This window comes from Chiloscyllium plagiosum, unplaced genomic scaffold, assembly GCF_037043375.1.
Source record: "Chiloscyllium plagiosum isolate Xiang-an unplaced genomic scaffold, Cpla_swu_hap1 HiC_scaffold_13, whole genome shotgun sequence".
Classification (NCBI taxonomy): domain Eukaryota; kingdom Metazoa; phylum Chordata; class Chondrichthyes; order Orectolobiformes; family Hemiscylliidae; genus Chiloscyllium; species Chiloscyllium plagiosum.
The window spans coordinates 41,910,500-41,933,335 of record NW_028270151.1 but is presented as its reverse complement, the minus strand read 5'-3'; the positions used below and the strand labels follow the sequence as shown (position 1 = coordinate 41,933,335).

The following is a 22,836-nucleotide window of genomic DNA, read 5'->3' as shown; positions in this document are numbered from 1 at the left end:
CCCCTATGATTTATAAACTTTTGTTAGGTTCCTCCCCACAACCTCTGATGTTCCAGGGAAAACAGCCCGCGCCTGTTCAGCCTCCAACCCTGGCAACATCCTTGTAATCTTTTGTGAACCCATTCAAGTTTCGCAACATCCTTCCTATAGCAAGGTGACCAAAATTGAATGCAGTATTCCAAAAGTGGCCGAACCAATGTCCTACACAGCTGCAACATGATCTCCCAACTCCTATGCTCAATGCACTGACCAATAAAAGCAAGGGTATCAAATGCCTGCGTTACCAGCCTAACTACCTGCGACTCCACCTTCAAGGAACTATGAAACTGCACTCCAAGGTCTAAACAGAGCAACACTCCCCAGGAGCTTACCAGTAAGTGTATAAGTCCGGCCAAAGTTGATGAAACATTGCCAAAGTTGTTTCCAGTTGAAGCACTTTGAGCTGGGAGGCTGTTGCAGGGAGTATTCCAGGTGAGATAACGTTCATGAAAGTCGCCAACAATGCAATAATTTGCTCAACATTATGCGGAAGTATCAGCTTAGATTCTCAGTTCAAGTCTCTGGATTGGGGCTATTGCTGGAAAAGGAGGGCATGTCCTGTCTTCCACCCCACCCACCCAAACTCAACATTACTGTGATAGTGTGCTCTGTGGGAAGTATGCTTCACATTTCTGGGAAAGCCAGGCTTTTAAGATTTGGCAAGTAATGCAAAGTGGCTTCAAAACAGGGTCAAGTTCAAATAAGTGGTAATCATGTGAAGGCCTAGGCTATTGAGAACATAAACTGTTAACCAGTAAAAATTGCAAAAACTGAATATTTGGAGTGAGGCATTGTTTTATTATTTGCTTCAGAATACATTACAACAGATAGTTCTCATTACTCTGTGCACAGTGCTGGTCGAAATACATATTCCAAATCATACAACACTTGACTTAAATATCACTTCATGTTTACCACACTCTGGTTTCAAATATTATTGCTTGTCTCTAACCTCAGTTTCTAACAACATCGAAATGCACTATGAAAATAATACAATTGTTAAAACATATGCAACAAAGTGCATTTTTGAAGTTTCCCACCAAATACAACACATTTGCACGTAAACTAAAACTTGCCCCAATAGCTCTATGCAGCTAAAACTTAAAATTACCATTAAAATGTTATTGATTTTTAAACAATATTTAGTGTATTTAAAAAAAAAACTTTCCAGTTAACAGTAACTTTGGTTTCAGCAGCATGTTTCAGCGTTCATATAAGACTATTCACGAGCTCCACTTGGTTTCTTGAGAATGGCACTGTACTTCAGGGCTGTGCTGTCTGACTTTAAGACTATGTCCACCAATGCAAAAATGGTTACTACCTAAAAGACAAGGTTCATTGCCAAGTCAATAAGGGTTGCTCAATAAATAAAGTGTAGGTGCCATTATAAATACATTTCTTTTAATTGCAGTACTCTTTCACAAATGATAGTTATCTTATGCAATAAAAGAAAATGTGTGAACCTTGAACACGACTTGCAAAAGTTCATTAAGTGCACTCAGATTGTAACCTCGTGAACTCAACATAGTTAAATCAACTATCCAAAGAAATTAGCATTTTTCATTGAATTTAGATAATTTAAATGTGACACTGTAATGCTGATCAAAAAAAATGGAAGAAGGAAAACAAGGGACTACAGGCCAGTTGCCTCGACATTTGTTGTCAGTATATTGCTGGAAGCTGTTTGTCAGTATTTTTGGGTATGTAGTTCATAGTAATGTACTGTAACAAAAACAGAAGTTGCTGGAAAAGCTCAACAGATCTGGCAGTATCTGTGAAGAGAAATCAAAGTTAATGTTTCGGGTCAGGTGACCCTTCCTCACAACTGGCAGTTCTTTCGGTTTTTATGGAATATACTGTGCTTGGATTTCCAAAAGGTGCCGCACATTAAGGCAAATTCGCAAGTCAAGGGCACATGCAGTTGGAATATTACATTAGCATTGATATGGGATTGGTTAACTGACAGGAAGCTGATTATAAAGATAAATGAGGCATTTTCAAGTTGGAAGGCCAGCAATTTTCCTGATATCACACATTATAATTTAAACTAATGAGTTAGACAGAGAGATGAAAAGTAAATTATTAAAGTTTCCTGATAAAACAAAGCTTGTTGAGAAGCTGTGAGAGGGTACAAAAGTGCTGGTTAAGTGGATGGGCAGCAAGTTGACAGATGGGAGTATAATGAGGGCAAGTATGAGGTTATTAATTTTGGTTCTAAGAACAGAAAAGTACAGCTTCTAACTGTTGATGTTCACAGATCCTTGGGCGTTCTAAGTCAGCATATAGACACAGTAAGTAATTCAGAAGGCAAATGGATGTCACCCTCCATTGTCAAAGAATTATAGTACAAGAGAAAAGTACAAACAAAAGTTCATTAAGTGCACTCAGATTGTAACTTTGTGAACTCAACATAGTTAAATTAACAATCCAAAGAGATTAGAATTTTTCATTGAAGTTAATTGAAAACAGTTATATCGGACTTTGGTCAGACTACAACATTGTTTGGATTTACCTTTATATTTAAAGAAAGGATTTCTGCATGGAGATGGTGCAGCAAAGTTCAATAGATCTCAAGTCAGGTACATGGGATGAGAGGGTTGCCTTATGATGAGGAGTTGAGTAAAGTGGGCCAATACTCCTGAAGTTCAGAAGGATGAGAATTGATGTTATTGAAACACGCATGATTCTAAAGGGGATTGGCCTGGTAGACATTGAGAAGTTATTCACCTTGTTGATAAATCTAGAACATGGGGCACTGTCTCAGGATAAGGGGCTGAACATTTAGGATGGATATGTGGAGAAAATTCCTTACTGAAAGTGTTGTGAATCTTGGACTTTTCTAACTCTGAGCATTGTGGATATTTTAATCTTCATTATGTTTAAGATTAATATGTAGATTGTTGGTCCCTAATCAAGAACCATGAGACACAGGTGAAATAGTGGAGTTGAAGCAGAAGAATAGCCATAATCATCTCAAAATGGTCAAATAGGCTCAGGAGACTACATTGTTTCTTCCTGCACCTACTTCTTAGCTTTCCATTTTCACCCTTCTTGACAAAACTCAGAGAATGCAATTATGTCGAGAATACACTTTTAAAAAGTAACAAAATGGAAAATACATTTGCAGATCTAGTGACAAAATAATTTCAATAATTCAATAGATATTTGTTGCTCGTCACAGAGCCATAAACAAATACCTGATAAATTGGCTTCTGGTCCGATGTTTCTGGTTCCCACATCAATCTTAGTTCAGGCTTCTTTCCTACTTTGTGAAAAGTAAATCCTTGGAGAGGAAGGCCCTACAGCAAAGGCAAAGGAGGAAGTGGATACTTAACATTAACTGAATGGAAGAACACTTTTGGCAGTGGCAATGAAGAAGAAAAGTGTACACAATGAAATGATTTATGTTTATGCAAAATGTTTCCACACATTTCAAAGCTGGAAGTCAGGCTTGCAACTTCAAATGGAGGAAAATATTTCCCATGCACATTTAACCTTTCCACAGGTTGTACTTAAGTGCTTAAATCACTTGTATGATCTTTTGGATGGATAACAGCCTAGTGAGATTCCAGTATGGAAATTTCTATTCATAACACTTCTAAATTACCATAGCAATGTGCCTCCACATTTAACCAACATAAATTGACTTAAAACATTTGAAAATATTCTGTGCTGACTAAGCAGAGCAATAGAGTTTTGAAAAGATTAATTTTATTCTTCAAGTAAATTTACAGTATAATTCAGAGCAACACACAAGTTTCCCCAAAGTTTTTGCAATGATTTGCAGATTGAAAACAAAACACTTTCAGATTAGGGAACACACTTAATCTTCCAGCTATCAGTATGAATTGAAAACTTTAATTGCAGTTGTATGAATACATTTAAGTTTCCAATACATCTTATTTTCTGAAGTACTCATTCTCAAAAGTGCAAATCAGCCTTACAGAGGCGACAACTACAAAAATTCAGCAAGTCCCTCTGAATGAACATCTCACAAGATATTATCCAGATTGCAAATGAGGCTAATCCAACGTGATGTTACAACACTGGTACATACCAGGTAGATTGATGGAGTGTTTAGCACAGCATACCAATGGATTAAAGACTACTTTGGCTACACTCATTTATTATGTTATCATGGTGCTTAACTTGACAGAAACAAAATAGTATAAGGATTAAAAAGTCAAAGAGAAGTCATCTTCTCAATTGACATTCGGTTTATGCTACAACAATTTGATTTAATAATTCAATGCCGCGTAAAAACTTAATTTCTTAAAATTCTTACCAGCACATAAAAATCAAAGCAGCTTTCTGAAATAAATTCACAGTTGCTGAGTTTAATTTACAGAGAGAAACAGAACCAATTACAAACAGTGGCAGTACTAATTTTCCAACAGCATTCTCGAAAATTGCTTTCATCTTCCATGCTTGAAAAATCAAACCTTATTTCATCTGGTGATACATAATAAAATAAATTCACCCACAGGTATTTTGTTTCACTTTGAATCCTAAGACCAGGAAGCTGTGATGACACATCTGAAGATCCATGGAAACAGAGTCTCGTTACCACAGTATCCCAGGTAATCGACAGTGAATTTCATTGACATCACCATGTGAAGTGAAAGTGTGTTTCTTGGATAACAACTGGAACCAACAGAATGCTTCAGAATCCATTACATATCAAAAGTACATTACTGCCACCTACTAGTATGGCCATAACTGGTTGGGCCAGCCGATGATGTACCAGCAGTGTGCTTTAACTTATGAAATTATATCAACTTCAGAAATGATCTGAACATCCAATGCATGGTATTGTCATATAGGAACTGGAGAAGGATATTCAGTCCATCAAGCCTGCTCCACCAATTAATACCATCATGACTGATTGAAGTCTATCCTCATGACTCCGTCTGGGATTGAAATCAATAACTTGCCAACCAGTACTTAAAATATACTCAAAAACAGAGCTATCACAGCCCTCTGGGGTAGAGAAGTAAAAGATTAACCACCCTGGGTGTAAGCAAAAAAATCTCCTAATTTTAGTCCCAAATAGCATTCCCCTTGTTTTTAAATCGTGCATCCTGGTTCTAAACTCCTCAAACATGAGAAACATCTACGTTGTTTATCACTGCAAGTATTTTGTAGATTTCAATTAGATCATCTTCCATTCCACAAAACTGTAGAAAATACAGCCCCAATTTGCCCAATCTCTCTTCATTTCCATGCTACCATTTCAGGAACAGGTTTGCTGAAACTTCATTTCTCTGACAATATCTTTCCTAAGATAAGGAGACCAAAACTGGACAGAGTATGTCGGGTGTGATCTAACCAAAGCTCTAGACTTAACTACTCCTGTATTGAAATCCTCTTATGATAAAAGTTAACATGGGACAGCACGGTGGCTCAGTGGTTAGCACTGCTGCCTCATCGCCAGGGTCCCAGGTTGATTTCCAGCCTTGGGCAACTGTCTGTTGGAGTTTGCACATTCTCCCCATGTCTGTGTGGGTTTCCTCCATTAAAAACAGAGTCACAAGAATTTATAATAGGTAATAAAGAAATGGCAAAGGAGCTACTTTGTGCCTGTTTTCACTGATGAAGATACAGGAAATGGTCCAAATTGAGAGATCCAAGTGTCTAGAGAAAATGAGGAGTTGAAGGAAATTAGTATCTAAGAAGATTGTACTGGAGAAATTAATGGGACTGAAATTCAATAAGTCTCTGAGACCTGATATTTCATCTCCCAGAGTGTAAGGGAGTTAGATAGTAAATGCATTAATAATCATCTTACAAAATTCCATCATACTGGAACGATTCCTGCAGGTTGGTTTCCTCTGGTTTCCTCCGGGTGCTCTAGTTTCCTCCCACAATCCAAAGATGTGCAGGTTAGATGAATTGGTTGTGCTAAATTGCCCGTGGTGTTCATGGAAGTATAGGTTAGGTGCATTAGTCAAGGGTAAATATAGGATAATAGGGTAGGGAAATGGATCTTGACAGGTTACTCTTTGGAGGGTCAATGTGGACTTGTTGGGCTGAAGGGCCTGTTTCCACACTGTAGGGATTCTACGATTGTATTAACTTTCCTAATGCACCTACATGTTAGCCTCCAGTGACTTAGTGACAAGGACGTCAAGCTTACTTGCATATCTACATTTTGCAACCTCTCACCATTTAAGAATTACTTGACATATCTGTTCTCCCTGTCAAAGTGAATAACCTCAAATTATTCCATATTTGGTTCCAACATTCAAGGTACCGATATATATAAACAATTGTGGCCCTGTGGTACCTAATACCAATATGAGAAAGACACAGTTGTTCTGACTCTCTGTTTTCTGTCCATTAGCCAAGTTTTAATTTCATGTCAATACCTTACTTCCTGCACCATATGCTTCAATATTCCTAACCAACTTCAAAAGCTTTCTTAAAGTCATGCTTTTTCCTTTGCTCCTTTCTTAAATGGTGGGGTGACATTTATAGGCATTCAACCTGCAGGAATCGTTCCAGTATGATGGAATTTTGTAAGATGATTATTAATGCATTTACTATCTAACTCCCTTACACTCTGGGAGATGAAATATCAGGTCTCAGAGACTTATTGAATTTCAGTCCCATTAATTTCTCCAGTACAATCTTCTTAGATACTAATTTCCTTCAACTCCTCATTTTCTCTAGACACTTGGATCTCTCAATTTGGACCATTTCCTGTATCTTCATCAGTGAAAATAGGCACAAAGTAGCTCCTTTGCCATTTCTTTATTACCTATTATAAATTCTTGTGACTCTGTTTTTAATGGCGTCCATTCTCCTTCACCAAACATTTCCTTTTTACATACCTGTAGTGGCTTTTACAGTCCAATTTGTATGTGATTTTGCAAGATTGCATTTGTAATCTGTTCTTCCTTTCCCTATCAGTTTCTTGGTCCTCCTTTGCTGTATTCTAAGAATGTCCCAATCCTCATGTTTAGTATTTTTTCTGGCCACTTTATAAAAGTTTTCTTTTAATGTTATACAATCCTTAACTTCCTCCTTTCAGTCACACTGAACTGGCATGTTTTGACTTTGTACATCTTGAAAGAATGTATAGTTGCTATAACCCATGTAATAATTTTTAAAAGACTGTCCATTGCACATGTACAGTCATATCTTTTAATACATTTTCCCAATCCAGCTCAGCCAATTTATGACTCATGTATTCATAATTTCCTTTTCTCAAATATAATACTCTTGCCTTTGACTGAACTACTTCATATAATATAACATGAAACATAATGTAAAAATTCTAAGGTAAAGTTGCCATAATCCTGAAGGGTCACAAGGCTGCTCTCTCTTAAGAAAGAGATAACTGGTGATGAGTTTAACCTGAGGTTCACGAAGCGGTGAGGTTGAGAAGGCATGGAATTCATGTTAACGTCAACTGGTGTGGGAATTAAACCCCCGCTGTTGGCATCACTCTGCATCGTAAACCAGCTGTCCAGCCTGAGGTAACCGACCTCTGCCAAAGCCTTTTTACAGATAGTGAAATTTTAACTTGTTGAAAATTTAGTGGATCCAATCTGTGACTTTTTTTTCCAAGATCACTAATATTTTAAACAAATTATCAATCTTTACAGGACAAGTTTCATTGGCTTATGACCAGTGTAGGGTGAAAAAATCTAAGGCCTTATGAGGAATTCAGCAATAAAATGTTATTAAGTACAGGCTGTCTACTGCACTAATTCTTCAGCTTCAGCACATCCCAGTGATCTAAGGTAATCTCTTGGGGCAATTAAACAGCCACCACTGAATCACAATCATATGATGAGTCTCAGAACAGACTATTCTTAACAACAAAACTCATGTTAGCAATTCACCTTAGCAACATATTGTTGTCTGATGTATTTAATGAGCTGTTAGATACAGACTATTTGGTTTGGTTTACATTAATGCACTCAATTAAATGTGTACATAACTCCATTTAAGAGCAATCTGTCTCTCATTTGCCAGCTTTGGGGTTAATCAGTTATAATGGAGGGGTGACATCTTGATAATTGTAGTTACAAAGTTCTTTTGTTGAGTTGGAAAATTCTGTTGGTTTCTAAGAATTGCCTACTCTGACAAAATTAGTTTTAAAAGTAATGGATTTAACAGTTCTATATCTGGAAACTGCTATAAAACAAACACCAGAATATAATCTGAGTGAATGACTAATTTGGAAACTATTTAACCTTTCAGACATTTTTAATAAACAATACTTACATTACAGTAGACTCGTTTCTGGATACCATATCGTAGAACCAATACATCAAAGGATTGATCCAAAACCCCCATTACCATGGCTTCAGATTCCAGAGGGCCACATTCCTAAAAGAATACATTAAATGTCAAAGCTATTGAATAAAGTGCAATTTTTTAAAAAAGCATGATTCATACTATTTCCCACAAGACATCCATGGCAATATTCTATAGTTCGGTCATTTAAAATTGAAGCAATTGAGGCATTTAAGTTAATTTCAAAATAATTACGATCTTATCCAGCATTGCTTTAGCATGTGCTGCTTATGAATCTGAGTATCATGTATTCAATTTACATCTCCCAGTTTTCCACTATTGTGAAACTAGTCAGGAGAAACATAAGTGAACAATAGGAGGAAAAAAAAGTGTTTCACCAGTTGCATTTCTTTAACATTGCAAATCCATGACGCATTTATGGTTTAAGGTTGCTTGCCCAGCATTTAATCACAAAGGCGCTATAACCTAATCCAACTAAACATTGAAATGACTAAAGCAAGTCCATTGGCATTCCAAAAACTCCATAGGATTACCATAAATGCCAACTTGCAAAAATCCAAAAATCTCAGTTGACATCTTGAAAGAGCTGAAACAGTAGCAAAATACAATGGATTTTGGAAATCTGAAATAAAAGCAAAATGCTAGAGAAACCCAGCAGTTTTGGCAACATCTGTTGAGAGAGAACAAACTTAACGTTTTAAGTCTGATATGACTTCTTCTGAATTGAAAGGAACTGGAAAATGGTGATTTTTATGGCGGGAGAAGTGATGCAACTGGAACAGATTGCAAGTGTGACCAGAGCAAAAGACAAAGGGAGTGCTAATGATGATAAAGAAAGTAGATAAAGTAGTACAATTAGTATAAATTATAAGTATGACAAAGAGAAAATGGTGCAGTTTGCTGAAAGTAAAAGCAATGACAGTTGGAGGTGGCGAGTTTGGAGAGAGGCGGGGGGAAGAGAAGAAAAAATGGAGGACAGAGATCATGCTTTGAAGTTGTGAAACTCAGTACTGTGTCCTAAAGGCTTATACTATTTTGCTGTTTCATTACCATATGCTGTTCAGTTCCTTTTGTTCTTACCAAAAGCCTTGTAATCCATCTATCTTGAAATACGTTCTATTTCTCCACATAAACAGTTTCTTGCTCTCTCTCTCTCTGAGTCAGTATAAAAGCTATGTTATATTCCATTTTAATTTATTGCATTTATAAGTTTTGAACACATTTTATTATCAATCCCACATATTGGGCCTTCTACCATTAGCAGAAAATTACTCAAATCTAAAATTATACTGCCTTTGATACAATTTAATTTGTTTTCAATTCTGCTTGATTCAGGTCTTCATAGACTGTGATTTTGTTGAACAGCAATGGAGAAACAGCACCTTAATGAAAACAGTTATGCTGGTAGAGAGAGAGTTGCAGGGCCAGGAATAGCATAAATTGGAAGAGAGCCAGAACTTAGCCCACCTATGGTCTTGATCCTCATTAGGCTTTGGTTTAGTTACTCAACCAGAATAATTTACTCATAATAATAAATCCTTCATCATGGACATATCTTTTTTTAATATTACTCATTTTAGTACATCTAATGTATGGTTCCAGGGTATACTTGTATAGTGACTAGAATGTTGGACTAGCACCCTATAGGTTGAGTTCAAATTAAATGATTGTAAATTGTGTCAATAAACCCAACAATTTGTACACTCGCGCAGTAAAACAAAAATGACCATGAAAAGCTGATGGATTTTTGTGAAATCTGAGCCTATTCCCCAATGAAATAATTACTACTCTCATGATAATGAGTAATGGCTCATAAAGGCATCATCCAAATCTTGAGAACAAGCAGCATGTTAACATCCATCAACCATGGTAATAATCTCTGAACCTACTTTCATAAACCAGATTCTGGCACAGCATTCTAAACAGACTTATGGGGATTGTATTATTTAATCTGGCTCCTTTATTATGTTGGCAGAATCACAGAACCAGAAAAAAATTCATGTATAGCTCAAAATCTGGGGCAATTGAGTTGAATTTAGTTGTGCAAGCTGTGTGGGCTGGCTCATGGACTCTGTTCTCTGATAACTGACCTAAAACAGTGTCAGTATAAAAGCTATGTTCTGTGAAATTTTAATTTAGATTAGATTCCCTACAATATGGAAACAAGCCCTTCGGCACAACAAGTCCACACCGACCCTCCGAAGAATAACCCAGCCAGACCCATTCCCCTACCCTATATTTACCCCTGACTAATGTATCTAACACTATGGGCAATTTAGCATGGCCAATTCACATCTGACCTGCACATCTTTGGATCGTGGGAGGAAACCAGAGCGCCCGGAGGAAACCCACGCAGACACAAGGAGAATGTGCAAACTCCAGACAGTCACCCGAGGTTGAATCGAACCCAGGTCCCTGGCACTGTGAGGCAGCAGTGCTAACCACTGAGCCACCGTGCCACCTTAAATTTATTCCATTCGCTCTCTCTCTTCCAAGTTCAAAGCTCTCATTTTTATTCTTTCATAGGATATGCATGTTGCTGGAATGGCCAACATTTATTACCTATGTAAAAACCGTATCTTTTTGCTCTTTTGCATTTTTGTTTGAGGATTGAAATGGGAAAAGGACTGTTTTAAAAACCAAGGACTGTGGTAAGGATTATTGCATTTTTCAAAAGCAAGCTACCTGCCACTCATTGTAAGTGCAATTTACACTAGTGTTTGTTCAATCAGTGGAGAGGTTATTACAGATGTGTTGGAACCAGTTAGAGGAGCAAAAAGTATTTGTATGTGGTGTTAGCTGATACCAGATTTGAAGGAAAGTACAAGATTCTGTATTGCATTTTAGACATGGCAAAGGATTTCCTGAAGGTAACAGAGTTGACCTAAACCTGCTAAGGGAATTTTCAAGGACCAGACAGATTGACTTAGTGGATAAATTAGATATAGTAATTTTTGGCAGAGTTCAGAAGTCAGAGATAATTGAGGTACTATGATTTACGAATTATTTATTTATTGCCACTTGCATTTTACAGTGAATAATACAATATAATACAATGAAAGACTTCAACAGTCGCCAGAATCTGGCGCCATTTTGAATAGTTTAAGAATAAAAGATATATCTGAAAGAGGGTCCTGAGCCAGTCCACCAATGAAACCTGTGCTGAAGTCACATCTACCCCACAACCAGGAGTTCCTGGCTCCACTGAGCTGGCTCTCGGCATACCATGCTGCTGATGCTGCAGCCGCTGCCTCTCCAATGCCCAGAGTCCCCACTGGAGTCCCTGGTTGCACTGCTCAGACCAGGCTGCCACCTCGCCCTCCTCTGAGATGTCACCTTGCTACCATTACCATCTTGAAAGGTCTGCTGCTGCCACTGCCTCTGATCTTTGCAGGAGCTTTGCTGCTTGCTGCCATCGCCAGCTCCGAATGCCAGGAGGACATCCCTGCTACCATCACCAGCTCTGAATGCCAGGAGGACATCCCTGCTACCGTCACCAGCTCAGAATGCCAGGAGGACATCCCTGCTGCCGTCACCAGCTCCAAATGTCAGAAGGACATCCCTGCTGCCATCACCAGCTCTGAATGCCAGGAGGACATCCCTGCTGCCGTCACCAGCTCCAAATGTCAGAAGGACATCCCTGCTGCCATCACCAGTTCTGAATGCCAGGAGGACATCCCTGCTGCCGTCACCAGCTCCAAATGTCAGAAGGACATCCCTGCTGCCATCACCAGCTCTGAATGCCAGGAGGACATCCCTGCTACCGTCACCAGCTCTGAATGCCAGGAGGACATCCCTGCTGCCATCACCAGCTCTGAATGCCAGGAGGACATCCCTGCTGCTGTCACCAGCTCCGAATGTCAGAAGGACATCCCTGCTACCGTCACCAGCTCCAAATGTCAGAAGGACATCCCTGCTACCGTCACCAGCTCCGAATGTCAGAAGGACATCCCTGCTGCCATCACCAGCTCCAGTCGCCATGAGGAGTCAACATTCTGTGCATGGTGCATTGTAGTTGCCACACTAATTTCACCTACTAACCAATTGCAAAAGGTTCCAAGGCAAAGAAAAACAAAAGAAAAACATGGAAGTAAAAGAGAAGTAAAAATAAAAAAAAGCATGCAGGAGCAGATGTGCCCCAGGCAAAGTGTCCATACATAGCTCGACTGGCACAGCATTTGAATGATCCAATAATGATGGTATTGAAACATCAGAATCAGGTGATATTCAGTTACAGGGAGCGGCCTGACTGCGAATTCCATTTATCACAAGCTCCTAAAGGACTTCCCTCCTCATCATATTTCCCTCCTTTTACAAAGTACTTTTGAAATACAAGGAATGGATTTGCAATAATTCCACATATTGTAATCAATCTTCTTTATAAGGTTTAAATGTACAGATTCGTGAATGCTTCCAAATCTGTGATGAACATGTTTACTGGATTACCGTTGTTTAGTTTCATCTGAATAAATTCCAACAGATGCGGGACACATGGTTTCTGGTTCTGAGCCTGATGACTATTCCTTAGATTGACTGTAAAATGCAAAAACCTTTTTCCACTAATGACAGAAATTAATTATTCATAACTCTTGGTATTGTGCCTTACTTTAACTGTGAATCTAATTCACAACAGTTAGAAGGAAGGGTTAAAGAATATGCATATAATCATACATTTCTTTAAACCAACTGAAAGTCATCTTAAAATGAAACTGTTACCCTTTTTATAAAAGGTAATTTATGAATACAACAACCCTAATTATTAAAGTTAATGAAGTTGCCCTTCATATCCTGTGTTGAATGGCCTATTGGGATTATTGCTGGACTGTTAATCCAGAGACCCAGGTTCAAATTCTGCCATAGCAGATGGAATTTGAATTAAATAAAAATCTGGAATTAAGGATTTAATGATGACAATGAAACAGTTGCTGATTGTCAGAAAAAAAACCCATCTGGTTCACTAACATCCTTCAAGAAGGGAAAATGCCATCTCTCCTTCGTCTGGCCGACATATGACTCCAGACTCTCAGCAATGTGGTCGACTTTTAACTGCCCTCTGAGCAATTACAAATGCACAATAAATGCTGGGCTAGCCAGGGATGCCCTCAATCTCATAATTTAATTTAAAATAAAAATACCAGACTCTATCATGGTAATGGGATTAATTCTTATATCATACTAATATTTGCTGTGATTTTCCCAAGTGCTTTTCCATTTTGCTTATACAGCAGTTACTTTGGAAAAAAGTACAGTTCTGTCCAACATCAAACCTAAGTTCTAGAAAGAGGTTTTTTTCTCTTACGAACTAAATATAACCGATACTAGACTCCTTTGATGTTTCATTGGGTAAGTGCATTTTCTGTGTGGTACTGAGAGATATAGACTATGAAAGGACACAGGCTGAATCCATTATGTGTAGACAAGTTTAAGAGATCTCAGAATTATAATAAGGAACCTTTATGCCTCAACTTATTGAAAGAATGCTGAATTGGAATTGCGATTGGAATTCCTAAAAATGCATATGAATATGTGATGGAAGACAGGATTAGGTTCAGTTGTGATAACTCCTATGACCTTACAGTCTACTGGCACTGTGGAGCTGCATCACACCACTGGTCAGCTTGCAAATGGTGGAAAAGAAAGGAAAATAACATTCTAAACTAAAACTCTATAGAGCAATATTGTCTTCACATTGATTAAATATATGCATAAAGAAAGTTTCCCTCAGTAAAACAGATTTCCCAAAGCATGAACTGGGTTAAAAATAACATTTGTTAATGCTTATAAGTAATCTAACAGAAAATAGAGTTTCCGTATGTTGTCATGCAAATTGCCAAGGATTTCTTTCCCCTTTTGATTAAAAATTAAAAACAACTTTCACATTGGATGTAGCACTAGCAATCTAAACTCTTAGTTCAGGCCCAGTGTGGTTGGAACAGTTCTACTGAAGCCCAGCTAAATATGCTGTCAAAAAGTCATACCTCAGCACAAGCCAGCCTGATCTTCATTGATTACATTTATAACTGTTATATATTAGACAGTTATTTATCTGAAATTGATTATATAAACATATCATTAATAACTGTACTTTTCAATGATCGAATCTCTCATGGTATTGTATGTATTAGGGTCATTATGTCAAGCAACATAACCAGATACATGGTATCACTAACATTGGGTAGCTATGAGATCTCAAAGCAACATCAAGGGGAAAGGGTTTCTGTCTAACGGTAATTAGAGAAGTATAGTGTGGGGAATTTGGGTTTCTTTAAATACTGGAGAGGAAACATCTTCAAATGCTAAGGAATCCAGTGTCAAAGGGAGATAGAAAACTTGTCTACTTTGGCAGGAAGAATAGAAAGCAACATATTATTTAAACAGAAATAAACTTCATAAGTCTATGTGATAGGGGGATAAGGGTGTCCAAGTATATGAGTTCCAATGATACAAAACTTGGACAGTGGCTTAGGATGTGCTAGTTATTTTGGGAAAGGGAGAACTGTGCACTTTTGCAGGAAGCACAGGAAACAACATATTATTTAAACAGAAAGAGATTGCATAAACATGGTACAGAGGGATCTGGGTGCCCAGGTTCATGAATCTCAAAAATGTCGATATGCAGTTACAGTGAGTGATAAGGAAGACAAATGCAATATGACCACTTATTGCAAAGGAAATGCATTATAAAAGTAGGGAAGCTTTGTTAGAGTTGTAGCAGGTATTTGCAACACCACACTTGAGTAATTTGTAAATTTTTGGTCTCCTTATCGTTAAGAAGGTCATAACTGCGCTAGCAGTTCAGAGAAGGTTCACTTGACGGATTCCTGAGATGAAGAGGTTGTCTTATGGGCAAAGGTTGGACAGACTGGGCCCATGGACATACATACGGATAATAATGGAACTGTGCAGGTTAGATAGGTATCAGATTAATTTCACAGGTCAGTGCAACATCGAGGGCCAAAGGGCCTGTACTGTGCTGTAACATTCTATGCTCTATATACACTGGAGTTCAGAAGAAAGTGAGGTAATTTCATTCAAACATACATGATTCTGTAAGAATTTGACAGGGTGAGTGTTGAAAGCATGAGTCCTGGTACAGAAGAGAATACAGCTAGGGACATAACTTAAAAATAAGAGGTCCTAACTAACAATGGAGTCAAGGGAACAGGGAACAGATAGGAAAATAGAGGCCACAATCAGATCAACCATGAACTTTATCATATGGCACTGCAGACCTGAGAGCCAAAATAAACTACTCCTGCTCCTAATTCGTGTCTTAAAAGTCTAAGGATCTGGCAACACTGAAAATGGTTGAGATCATTGAAACATGTGTTAGTAATTTATGATCATTGAGAGGAGATGTTACAGTTCTGGAAGGGAGACATTTTGGTAAAGAAACTTTTAAGTATAGGAAGAATGATTAGAGTGTTTTGAAACATGAAGAGTAGAACATTCTCGGTGAACTTGACAGTTATGCAGGTTATTAGGATCTAACTGCATAGGGTGATAGGTAGCTACTTGGGAAAATGAGATGCTAACTACCCATGACTCTTCCAAACTGTCACAAGCAAAGCTTCCCGCTGATGCCTTCAGTGCCTGCAGCACTGCCCCAATATTCCTTATTATCTGAGAAATTCAGCAACCAGCATATATTCTGAATACACAGTTATGATAGAAAGCTTTGTTCATACAAGATAATCAGAGGGTTAGATCGGGTGGACAGGGAGAGCCTTTTTCCAAGTATGGAGATGGCAAACACGAGGGGACACAACTTTAAAGTGAGGGGAGATAGGTATAAGACAGATGTCAGAGGTAGTTTCTTTACTCAGAGTGTAGTAAGGGTATGGAATGCTTTGCCTGCAACGGTAGTAGATTCGCCAAGTTTAAGTGCATTTAAGTCGTCATTGGACAGGCATATGGACGTACGTGGAATAGTGTAGGTGGGATGGGCTTCAGATTAGTATGACAGGGCAACGCAACATTGAGGGCCGAAGGGCCTGTACTGCGCTGTAATGTTCTATGTTCTATATATTCATCTTGTGAGGTAAAAATAGTCTTTCAAAGCCCAGATTTTGAAACACACAGAGGCCCAGAATTACAATTTTATGAAGGTATTAAATGACACAGAAGACAATTCAGCAAGTAAACATAATCATATTTAGAAACACTGAAAATAGGAGGAGTCGCCATTCAGCCATGCTCTGCCATTCAATATGACCATGGCTGATCATCCAACTCAACAGCCTGCTTTTCCCCCATGACCTTTGATCCCTTTTAGCCCCAAATGCCTTATTCAGCTCCTTCCTTATACATAATTCTGGCCTCAATTGTTTCTGGTGGTAACAAATTCCGTAGGCTCATGACAGTTTGGGTGAAAGAAAAATTCTTCTCATCTCAGTGCTAAAAGATTTACCCCTTATCTTTAGACTTTACACCCGGCTTTGGACTTTGCATCATCGGGAATATCCTTCCTGCATCCAACCTGTCTAGTTTTATTAGACTTTTATAGGTTTCTATGAGAACTTCCTCAGTTTTCTGAACTCCAGTAAATAAAATCCTAACAGATTCAATCTCTTCTCATAAATCAGTCCTGCCATCTCAGGAATCAGTCTGGTAAACATTGACTGGATTTCCTCTATAGCAAGAGGGTCCTTCCTCAGGTGAGACAAAAATGCACATAATATTCCAGGAATGATCTCAGGAAAGTCCTAAATGATTGCAGCAAGACATCCTTGGTTCTGTACTTGATTCCACTAGCTATGAAAGCCAACATATGTGAACACAAACAACATGATCTGACAACATCCAGGCTCCAAGTGATAAAGTGGCAAGTTATATTCCCAACACGCAAGTGCCAGGCAAAGACCAGTACCGTGTGCTAGTCAGTACAGAAATAGTAATACTGAGCAAAAGAACACATGGCTTTTGGCTGGAAAAATGAGGCAGAAAGGGGGGCTTTAGATTCTGGGACCTTAACAAGAAGGATGGATTTCCCCTTAACAGGATTGAGAACACCTTCCTGGCAGCCAGTGCTGTTATGAGGGATTTAAACCGCCTTGTCAGGTGGATGGGAGGGGATTCTGATAGAACAAGAGAAAAGGTGCTTATGGAAAGTAGGAAAGCTGTAAATGAAAATGGAAAGCAACAGGAATAAATCATGGAATCAACCAAGTTCAAACTTTAGAATAGTGTTAAAAAGGCAGAATTAAAAGTATTCCATCTGAATGCACACCACATTTGCTATGAGATAGAAGAATTAAAGGTGCTAATACAAATAAAATGATCTGATGAAACTGCCAGTATGGAGCTGTCGCTACAGCGTGACCAAGACTGAAAATTTAATATTAAATGCTATTTGACAATTTGGAGGAGTAGGGAAAAAGGAAAAGGAGGTGAGGTAGTACTGATAATAAAGGACAGGACCAGTCTATTAATGAGATGGGATGTCTGATTAAAAGAACAGCATGTTGAATGTTTGTGTGGAGCTAAGAAACAGCAAGGCACCACAAACATAGTAGGAATGGCTTATAAGGCGACAATTAGTAGGGATATTGAAAAGTATGTACAGAGGAACCTCGATTATCTGAATGAGATGGGCGGGCACTATTTCGTTCAGATAATTGATTATTCGATTAATCGATTCAATGCCTCTCCTCTGGGGTTCAGCGTTTTCTGTTAAGTCGGCTCCCTATTCAGGAGACTGCAGCATATGGTGCGCGTGCGAGCGCCCATCCCTGCCCACCACTCCATCTCCATCCAACAGTGCCCCCTCAACCCCGCCCACCTCCCCAAATGCCACCCCCCCCCCCCAACGCCGTCTAAACTGCCCCACTTGCCTGCCCGCCCACCCGCAAACCTGGCTCAGCACCGCGCCCCCTACCCCACCATCCAACCCCCTGCCCTGGCCGCCAACCCCCCCCCACCCCCAATTTCTCCCCGCCCCCATCAGCTCCTCCCCAGGCAGCCAGAATGGACACCAACAGTAAGACTGCTGCTGCCTTTGTGGGGTATATCTCAAAAAGTGCGCGAAAACACACACACACACACACACACAACTTTTTGACAAGTTCCACCTCTGCCCTGTACAGGACAATGTTGGAGAGATTATCTGGGGAAGGAGAATTTAGGGTACACGCCAGTGTAGAACTCCAGGGAAAGTGTGGAGAGAGGGAGAGGGCAGGAGGTCAGTCATTTGGAGCCGGTGTCTGGGCTCCCATCGATGTCTAGGACTATTCTTGGCAGCATTTTAGTGAGCCGAGATAGTTTTTAATCATTGTAAACAAAAGACGCAATCAGGGTTGAAACAGCTCTTTGATGTAATGTTTCTATTGGGATCTCGAGATCTCCTTCAGATAATCCGATATTTGGATAATTGATATTTGGATAATCGAGGTTCCTCTGTAATAAATCAGGAAATTAGTGATGCATCTAATCATAGGTGACTTCCATCTACACATACATTAGATAAATTGAATGAGCACGAATGTGGCAGATGAAAAGATGAAATCCTGGAATATGTTTGAGAGTTTTCTGGAGCAATATATTTAGGAACTAATTAGGGCACATGCTATTATTTATTGTCACTATATTTTCAAAAAACATTTTCTTTTAAGGCAAAAATACCCAACATGAAAAGTGAATACCAGCCTATGAGTTATTTTACTCAATTTAGGTCTAGTGGGATGCTTTTGCTGTTTCAAGTCTGCATACCAGCAGCATTAAAAATGGCTTGCCAGCCTGGATCCTGAAGAAAATTTTAACTGTTTGGGCAAGGCTTGGCTTTGTTTTGGGGTTTCGCTGTGGACTGACCTAGAGTCCCTCTGTTCAGGATACGTTCTGAGTGATGCTACACAATTGCCTTCATTCAAGTGGTTTCCCCCAAGCTCAGCTGGAATGAAGAGGGTGTCTACTTCCATCGAAATGTCATGCAAAGCTTATGCTTCACTTGTCGCATTTCCCAGTGATAAAGCCAGTTGTTTGAAGTCCAGTTGGGCTTCAGCTTGTAGGCGTCTTTGCACAGTTCCTTCATTAATCTCACATACCAAACAGTCTCTGAGCATCTCATTCAGGGCTAAACAAAGTCACAAGACTCTGCCAGTCATCTTAACCTAGTCAAAAATCTTGATACAGATTCCTCTGATTCTCGAATTGCCGAGTACAAACAATGGTGACAATAGAGGCGGCTTGGAATTGTAATATTCCTTTTCTAAATCCATCAACTCTTGAAAAGGTTTAATATCTCATGCCTTAGGAAAAGTTAGGCTCCCAATAACCAAAAAAGCTGTTGGAGCACAAGCGGTCAGGAGAATTACTTGTTGCTTTTCATCTATCCCAATGTCATTTGCCTGGAAAAAAAATTGCTGGCTTTCCACATACTGAGCTCAGTCTTCAAAGGCAGTATTGAATGAGTCAAGCTTCCCAAATAATGGTATGATGCCAAAAATGCTTACTGCAACTTAAAGACAACTGTTGCGAGCAAATTCCTTTGGAGCATGTTTTGCTTTCGTCACCACTGAAATAACTCCACAGAGGTCAGTATCCTGTCACCAAGTAATCATTTATTTCCTTGTGGAGAATCCTTGACACTGGCCCAGTTCCTTCGGAGCCAGTTCTCAAATAACAGGATGTCTAACATCCTCATTCTTATCTGTCAGCCAGGACTCCCCAATTGGAACAGATTAACAGCCCCAATCAGGGAACTCAGTCTATAAGGTTCACCTGGCTGACCTCGTTACAATCACTACAGCAGCAAATCTAAAAGCTGTGCCAGCCATTTTCATTTCACTCAATCCCTCCTTATGTCTCATTGCAAAAGAAAACAGCCTACAATATGGCAGAAATAGTGAAGATGAGTGTATTGATGCCTGACTAATGGCTCCTCACCCCCCCAGAAGGCAGGATCCTGACCATGACAGTTCCAAGTGTCCAACTGACCATGCTACAGTCCCTGGACTGACACTGGAGGGTGTCCTTGACTTACTGCTCTGGAACATCCTCATTTAAGGATGCTTTGACTTGACTGAGGCTAACTCTTCATTAACCTTGAGACATGGGCATTTGATTGAGGTATACACAGTGTGAATGCAGTACATGACAGCACTATCTGCACAAGTGTGAGACTGATGTAGCACAATGCCATAGAGAAAAGGTCGACCCCCTTGTCTGATGACTGCAGGCAGCCAAGGCATATTATCTGGTTTTGTGTCTGTGTTAAGAAGCAAGTCAAGATAGAAGTACTGTGAGCCTGTTAGCTCTGGCTACGAGGGCAAAGTTTAAAAAAAAGCAAGGCAAGGCACGAATGCTATGAGAACAGAAGTAGGCATAGAGTGATTGAGCATTAAGATAGTGAGCAAGCAGCCCTGAGATGCTCCCTGGTTTATTTCATGAGCTATTTGCTCAACCCTTTACGAAAGTGTTCTGCAGCACCATTCCAATGATAGCTGCCAGTGAGCTATGAAGTGCAACATTGAATTGCAGATCCTTATCCATACTGTAAGTTGTTTGGAGATATGCCACAATGATATTCTGAGGTGATATGTCGGGTGTCAAGGACAAAGGCAGCCTGTTTGATTAGCACGCCACCCACCATCCAACTTCATTTTCACCACCATCAATACGCATACAGCATCAGCAGTGTGTACCATCTACAATCTACACTATGGAAACTTACCCAGGGTTCCTTTGGCAGTACGTTCCAAGTCTGTGATCTCCCCAACTACAATCAGATGGAGAAGAATAGAAACTGCATGGGAACACTATCTACAAGTTCTCCTCAAAGTCACACCTGAAGGACATGGGGGTTCAAGAAAGCAAACACACCTTCTTTAGGGAAATGAGACATGGGCCATAAATTTTGGTCTAACCAGCAACACCCATATCCCATCAACAAATAAACAGAAATTAGGTATTTCTGAGATGTAAAGACTCATACAACTTCATTTGGTATATATTTAATTATAACAAGTTATTTGCATGTTTTATCTATAACTAAAGTCTGAAAAAACACCCTTGACCCTGATCACTAATAATTTCATTGTATTACTCCACCCATATTCCATGATGCAACTGTAATTCCTGCTGTATTGGCACCCATCAAAATCTAACCCAATTTGTTCATAATTGCACTTTCAGTGTCTGAACTTTGGGCCAATACTCAGCCTTGCATCTCTGCAGCTACTAACTTGCTAAGCCACATCTTCACTTCAGCATTTAACAGCACACTCCCAACTAAACACATTACTTGTTTATCCTAACCCTCCCTTGTCCATCACACAACCCTCATCTCCACATCCTTAAATCGAAGGGATATAAATTTGAATTAACATGGATAACTGGTTTAGCCATTCGCTGCCCAATCTGGCAGGTCCAGATGGTGAGTTCTATTATTCTCTGCTAAAATCCCTCTCCCCTTTTGAGGGAATCCTTCTGGAACATCAGAAGAAGCTTGCCCATGTGGACTGGGGGAAGGTAGAGAATTAGACACAAGTGATTGGATGGTTTCAGTCTTAATTGTGAAGAAGTCCATGAGCTCCACGAGTGCATTGTTCGAGGTGGATGTTGTAAAAGACAGGTGAATTGATTTTACAAAGACAGTCTGCAGTAGAGAAAAGAATGTTTGCAATCCGATACGATCTTGGCATAATGAACAGTTTTAGAAATGACAATAGGGCTTAATAACACTTTTGTGGTTCACACAGATCATGAATGCTGTATTCCTGATGAAGGGCTTTTGCCCAAAACGTTGATTTTACTGCTCCTCGGATGCTGCCTGAACTGCTGTGCTCTTCCAGCACCACTAATCCAGAATCATGAATGGTTGTCAGCCATTTCAATTTGAATAATTTATTTAAGCAAGTTAAAATGAGTCCTCACAGAGGAGATAGTTACAGTGAGAGCAAATTCATCCCAAGCACTTCACAGAATGTCACACAGAATTTGTATCTCAAAGAAGTTGACATCAATCCACAAAAACAAAAAAGTAGGGCAGGTTAGCAAACATTTGAGCAAAAAATTGTCTTTAAAAAACCTTAAAGGAGGACAGAATGGGAGATAAGTTGAGAAATTTAGAGAAAAAAAAACACAGCTTGGGGCCGATGCAGTTGGTGGCATGGCTGTTGTCAGTGGAGAGATGGAAATTAAGGATGTATAAGAAACCAGAACTGGTTGACTATAGAGATCTTGAACAGATTGTAAGACATTGTAGAGATATAGAGTGGCAAGGAGTCTGCAGGTGAGAATTTTAAACATGTTAGTCGGGAGCAATGTGCATTAGCAAACAAGTGATGGGTGAATTGGACTTGGTGAAAATATCCATTTATAACAGTATAATTACACGATAAAATACATAGTTCTAATAAATCCTTCTTACTACATGAACCACTGAGCCATTGTTCTCCTGCAGAGGCCCACATCCCTTTTTAACACATTTCTCCAATTTTAACTGTTCAGTATAAGTTAATACTCCTCTACCTTCCACTACACATTTGTTAATGTTAGCACCCTTTCTCACCACTTCCTACTGCTGGAGTTGAC

General features: G+C 39.3%; 1 protein-coding gene across 1 annotated transcript in view; it reads right to left on the bottom strand.

The window, feature by feature from the left end:
* Nucleotides 1-816: 816 nt before the first annotated feature.
* dis3l2 (DIS3 like 3'-5' exoribonuclease 2) overlaps nt 817-22,836 on the bottom strand; it is a 299,652-nt gene continuing 277,632 nt past the window's right edge. The window contains exons 20-22 of the mRNA XM_043702288.2: nt 8,275-8,379; nt 3,237-3,338; nt 817-1,360 (exon numbers count right to left, since the gene is read on the bottom strand). Of these exons, the coding sequence (XP_043558223.2) occupies nt 1,259-1,360; nt 3,237-3,338; nt 8,275-8,379 (309 nt within the window). The 3' untranslated portion in view covers nt 817-1,258. The remainder of the gene's footprint in view (nt 1,361-3,236; nt 3,339-8,274; nt 8,380-22,836) is intronic.